We start from the raw sequence: 6,000 nt of genomic DNA on the forward strand, positions 1-6,000 counted from the left end.
TATAACCAGACAACAGTCAGCCAACAGTGTAAGTCACTCAACGGCAACTTCTTGCAAATTCATGTCAAATAGAAAAAAAAAACAGCAGTGAAAACATTTCGATATTTTTAGAAGATAATAGATCACTTACTGATTTCATTTTAATGTGACAGTTCATTTTGAAATGTATATCTGAGTACTTATTTTTTAATAAACTTCCATTCACCATTTTCTTAGATTAAAACAGTATGTTTCACTTCAATCGAAAGTGATTTTTGTTTCTCACCGGTGTTTCATTTTCATTTAAAATGCCTATCAATATAGATTCCAGTTGGCCCCAAATTATTTCATGTAAGTTTGTCTAACAAGCAAGTAAAAAAGCCGTTCTACTTAACCATTTACAATCTTCTTTTCAAAGAGAATTTGCCCCAGCGTGTTTCAGTTTGTGGATTTTTGGTGAGCTTTGCTGATTTCTCTGAGTTTCAGACCTGTCTCCTGAGCTGCAAAATCATGGATTATTCCTTGCAGAAATGTCTGTTCTCCTTCTGGGTAGCATTGAATGGTTCTCAGATTCAAATAGGAAATTGCAACTAATAAAAGCGGGGTGAAATCAAAAGCAGCATATTTTATAGTCATAAAATAAATGAACTTTTGCTGTGTTTATATTACAAATATAATACAGCAGGAAGTAAAGATCAAAGCTACGTTTATAAAGAACTTGGCAAGTTGCGTGCTTGGAGGAAGCAAATGGGTTCACGGGAGGTACTTCAAGAATGGAGTCAGGATTTTTAGCTGATGTAAATCAGTGTCTCCTTTGACTTCAGTGCAACGGTAATGATTGACATCAGTGAGAAGCTGGTTCAAGAGTTTCAAGGAAGGACAGATACAGTAAACCAAATTAAATATTTTTTCTGCTGAAAAGTATTTGCCTGTTGTTTGTTTTCTATTTCCAAGTACTGGAGGTAACTCAGAGGAACAGGATCCCGACTCCCGGCATCATTAGCTGTAAGGTGTAAAGGTGTGAGTGAGGTTTGGAGTTGGTTCCTGCCCTTCTGATCAGCTAAGGAGGTGAGTGTCAGACCAGGGCTGCCCAGAATGCTCAGCCTTTGCGTACTGGCATCTCCCTGAGCCCCACAATTCCCAAACTATTTATTTGCAGGCTACAAAAATCACCCAATGCCCCTGATCAATGAAATGGAAACTGAGGCACAGTCAGATGGGATAATTCATCTAGGGTCTTGCATGAGAGAAGTTCACAGCAGCCTGAGTTATACTACGAACCCCTGTGCTCACATAGGGTGAAAACTTTTTGCATCAGTAATTGCAGCCCTACAGACAGCTGAAATAAACTCACCAAATACCACCTTCACCCAGAGAGAGAAACCGAAGTGGGGAGGTACAAGACAGCAGCATGGTGAGACCAGACACCCACACTCTTGATCCACCACCCTAGGGACACCTCAGCTCCCAAGGCACCATTGATCCTGGTGAATTATCTCACTGGAAGGCAGATGGGGACTGAGTGGCCTCAATTAAGGTGTCTAATAGCCTTGGGCTCCAGCTGTCCCCAGGGGGACAGTCACAATGCTGGAGGGAGATCAAAACCTCAGCAGGTTAAAATCAGTCCTGTGGTCACGATGCGGTTTGCACTGACTTGAGAGGCAGCCTTGAGCAAGAGAATCTGAAAAATCCTGAGAAAAAGTGCAGAACCAGCCGTATGTTTCCCTGGCTGTGGGGTTACTTGGACACAAGTTCCCGGTGGGCTGTGGGACATGCAGGTCCCACTGAGAAGATGGAGTGACAGACCTTTCTGCTTTGCTGAGCTCTGTGCAAAGGCCATCCTTTATATTCATAAATTATTTAAATCTCTTTTCCCCCTCCCTAGGTTTAGCTACACCACTCCAGAGGGTTAATCCAATCCCCTGAACCAGATGCCTGTTGTTAGATGAGGTGGTGATGAAGAGCGCTCTCCTTCCTGCACTTTACAGGCTACAGGTAGCACTGGTGCTGGAAGGGGATGTTGCTTTAGGCATCACTCTTTCCTGACGGGCTCTGTGCCTGCTCAGCCTGCTCTGCACACAGAGGACTGCATCTTTTTCAGCTGGGCAAACAACTTGCCAAAACTTTAGAGCACAACCTGTCAGACAACCCTAAATGAGCACCCAGTGACACGGGCACCATGGCAGGGCCAGGAGCTGTGGGCACGACTCCTGCAGGAGGTGGATCAGTCCTGGGAAATCACCTGGGAAGTCAGCAAGACTTATTTCAGACTCTGACACGCTCCTTGGGGGGATCAAACCTTACTCATCTCCAACATCTTCACCAGTTTGCAACAGAGGTGGGAGCCCTGGGCCCACAGAAGCAGATCCAGGTGCCCTCCCCCAAACTGGGAGGAAGGGAGGCTGGGGGCAGGGATGGCAAAGTTGTTTGGAGACCACTGTGCCGTAATCACAGCCTGTTTGAAACAGAGCTGCTTCCTCCTTAGCCTGAAATTCATTAATTAAACTGCTGAATGCAGAATGAATTAATTAAACCAATTATTATGCTGCTATTTTATTCATTTGCTATTTACTTTGATTGATTATATGACTGATTAATAAATATTGAATGTGTTAATTAATTGAATTAATTCGTTGCTGTTTTATTCTCCTATCTGTTACCTATCCCTCACCTCCATGCATGAGTTGTGTCCTTAAAGTTTGTCCCAAGCAGCAGGTTCCCGGGGGCTCAGCCACAGGCAGCGGGGCTGGGATAGGGGACGGGGTCACTTACCAAAAGGCAGGACAAAGAAGAACGGGAACCAGCAGAGGATGAAAACACCCACAACAATGGCGAGAGTCTTGGCTGCTTTTTTCTCACGGGAGAACTTGAGGAGCCGCACGGAGAGGGAGCTCCTGAAATTGTGCCCCTTGCTCCGGGTGCTGGAGAGAGGCTCCTCCAGCACGCTGCGACAGTGGATGCGTAGTACCACCTCCATGGATTTATTCCTCTCCTTCTTGACCCCTGCCTCCAAGCTCCGGGTGGTCCGCCTGGCCACTACGTAGATCCTGAAGTACATCACCAGGATGACCATGAGGGGCAGGTAGAAGGAGAAGAGGGAGGAGAACAGTGCATAGCCCGGCTCCTCCGTGATGCTACAGATGCTCTCATCCGGCGGTGGCGGCTCCTTCCATCCCAGTAGTGGCCCAATGGAGATGACCATGGAGGAGAGCCAGACAACCACGAGAATGACCCCGGCCTTCTTCTCGGTCATGATTGTGGGGTACTTGAGGGAGTATTTGACACCGATGTACCTGTCCACAGAGATGATGCACAGGCTCATTATGGAGGCGGAGCAGCACAGCACGTCCACTGCTGCCCAGATGTTGCAGAAGATGCGCCCAAACACCCAGAAACCCAGCACCTCCAAGGTGGCGGAGAAAGGCAGCACGGTGGTGCTGAGCAGCAGGTCGGCGATGGCCAGGTTGACAATGAAGTAGTTGGTGACTGTCTGCAGATGCCGGTTGCAAGCCACGGAGAGGATGACGAGGATGTTCCCCACGATGGCCGAGAGGATGAAGACAGCCAGGAATACCCCGACGCCCACCGCCTGCACGTCCAAGGCAAAAGTCAGTGTGGTGCCGTTGCCCTCGGGGGTCTCCTCACCTTGCAGCCCCCAGGACCGGTTGGCACCGCTCTGGCTGCCCTGTCCCGTCTGGTTCCCACTCAAGCTGCCATTGTTCAGCTCAGGGAAAGTCATTGTAGAAAAGGTCCGGGCTCCATGGAGGGCGAGGAGAAAGCGATGCCGAGGTGCAGCCCCCCCGGCATGATCCCTGCAGCCCCCTCCAAGTCTTGCTCAGCACCTCGCTCCCCCCCCCACCTCCTCCCCGGATCAAGGCTCGGTACCCCCAACCCGGGATGGAGGGATGGAGGGCAGGCAGGATGCGCTGCTCCTCGCCCCCTACCCCTTTCTACTAGCCCGCTTCACGCCGGCCGGCCGCGCTGCCCCCTTCCCCGCCACCGGCTCCGGCCACCGCTCAGCCCCGCCGCCGGCCCGCCCGGGGGGGCAGCGAGGTCGGTGCCCCCCCGCTGCCCTCGCATGCTCCGGGGGGCTGCGCTGGGCAGCGGCCGGCAGCGCTCGGCGGCTCCGCTCGCCTTCCCCCGCTCGCACGGGAGAGCTCCGGGAGGGGCGAGGGGAAGGAGGGAGGGGTGGGCCGGGCCGGGCCGGGGAAGAGGGGGGGGGACGGAGGGGGCTGTCGGGAGCCCCGCGCGTCAGGTGCCGCCGGAGGAGGAGGAGGAGGAGGAGGAGGAGGAGGAGGAGGAGGAGAAGGAGGAGGAGGAGGAGGAGGCGGCGGCAGCGCTGCTCTGCGGGACGAGGCGAGCCTGGGGCAGGGCGAAGCCGGTAGCAGCGCCGGGCGCTTACAGAGTCGGCGGGGGGAGGCGAGACCATGGTGGGGGGCAGGCACGAACCTGGGGGGCCAGAGACCCACTCCGGGGAGGTGGGAAGGTGTGGGGGGGGCAGGCACCACTGGGGGGGGGCGGCCCGGGAACCGACGGAGTGGGCAGGCACGTCCTTTGGGGGTAGGCACCCACTCCAGGGGAGACGGCACCCCCAGGGGCGGACAGGCACCCACTGGGGGGGAGGGGGGACGACACGCAGCACGGGGGTGCAGATACCCCATGGCGGGGGATGGGGGGGTTGGGGGGCAGGTACCCCCAGGGGCGCAGCCGTCCCGCCGCCGCGCCGCTCACCGCCGGCAGGGGGCAGCAGCGCGCAGGGTTTGCCCGGCGGGTCCCTCGTCCCCCGCTCCCCCACGGTGGTCCTGGCGCTGCGCTGCTGGGTGGGGGGGCGGGGGCTGCACCTCCTCATTGGAGACCACTGGCTCCCACAGCCCACCACTGCAAGGCTGGCAGGTCCCCCCCAGCCCCAGCATCCCACCAGGAGGGATGCTGTGCAAGGCTGGCAGGTCCCCCCCCAGCCCCAGCATCCCACCAGGAGGGATGCTGTGCAAGGCTGGCAGGTATCCTTTCTCACCCCTCACCCAGGGCTTCCAGCAAGCATCCTTCCCAAGCCAACCCTGGTCCTCCTGCCCTGCCCCTCCAGCCCAGGTATCCTGCCAGGGCTGCAAGCGTGGGCTGCCCCTCACTTGCAAACGCAGAAGGGACAACCAGCATCTTGCATCCAGGGACAGCGTGTGATCGGCAGCTCTGTGCCTGTGACTTAACCCTGCCACAGTACTTGGAAACGGCAGCTTGTGATTAAAACGTATAGGCACATATTTCTGGCTAATTTAAACAGAGTTGTTTTTTTTTTCCCACTGATAAAAGCAGATCCTGTTTACACTGGTTTCCTCCTAGTGACCCTACTCTCCTGCCTCCATACATTGTGATGGGGACTGACCCCAGTGTTGAACAGGGGCTCTCCCTCGGCTCCCTTCTGCTGTACACAGGAAATATTTCCTTGGAGTGTGTTTACTCATGAGTTTTCAACTTTTCTTTCTTAAAAATTTACTGTAAAGGGCAGTCCAAGTGGACAGTGAGTTGATTTAACTGTTGCTCTGTCAGAGCATGTGAGATCTGTTGATTCATTGCATCTGAGAGTGGACAAAAAAAAGTACATTTATTCAGTTATTTTCCTTGACAATCATTGCAGGAAATGATTTATTTTTGATCTTTCTTATTTATTTCTTGCACTTTTCTCTTCCTGAAGATTTTGCCCTCCTTCCTAGGGTATTTCACCCTGCTGGGAACAAGCACAGTAGAGCAACTGGAAAACACAAGCAAACAGAAAAAAATATTGTACAAGGAAAATGTTCAAAAGGCTGTTTTTGCTTAAAAAAACCCACCCAACAAACTCTTTAATTCTTTTTAATGTGAATTAAAAAAAAAAAAAACACCCAACACGAGGTCAAATTACTCATTTTCCTTATGTTTTGATGAAAACATGTCAACCACCAAAATGAAGTGCTGGGATGCTAAACACAGCATGGGATGATCTCAACCCATGGAATTTTGTAGCTGTATCTTTGCAGCTACACAGAT

General features: G+C 52.7%; 1 protein-coding gene across 1 annotated transcript in view; it reads right to left on the reverse strand.

Annotated features, from left to right (window-relative positions):
* ADRA1D (adrenoceptor alpha 1D) overlaps positions 1-3,718 on the reverse strand; it is a gene marked incomplete at both ends in the record, with an annotated part of 46,543 nt that extends 42,825 nt beyond the window's left edge. The window contains one exon of the mRNA XM_082482037.1: positions 2,752-3,718. Coding sequence (XP_082338163.1) covers positions 2,752-3,718 — 967 coding nt within the window. The remainder of the gene's footprint in view (positions 1-2,751) is intronic.
* Between the last annotated feature and the right edge of the window lie 2,282 nt (positions 3,719-6,000).

The sequence above is a fragment of the Vanellus vanellus genome, assembly GCF_965231255.1.
Source record: "Vanellus vanellus genome assembly, chromosome: 4".
In the NCBI taxonomy this organism is placed as follows: domain Eukaryota; kingdom Metazoa; phylum Chordata; class Aves; order Charadriiformes; family Charadriidae; genus Vanellus; species Vanellus vanellus.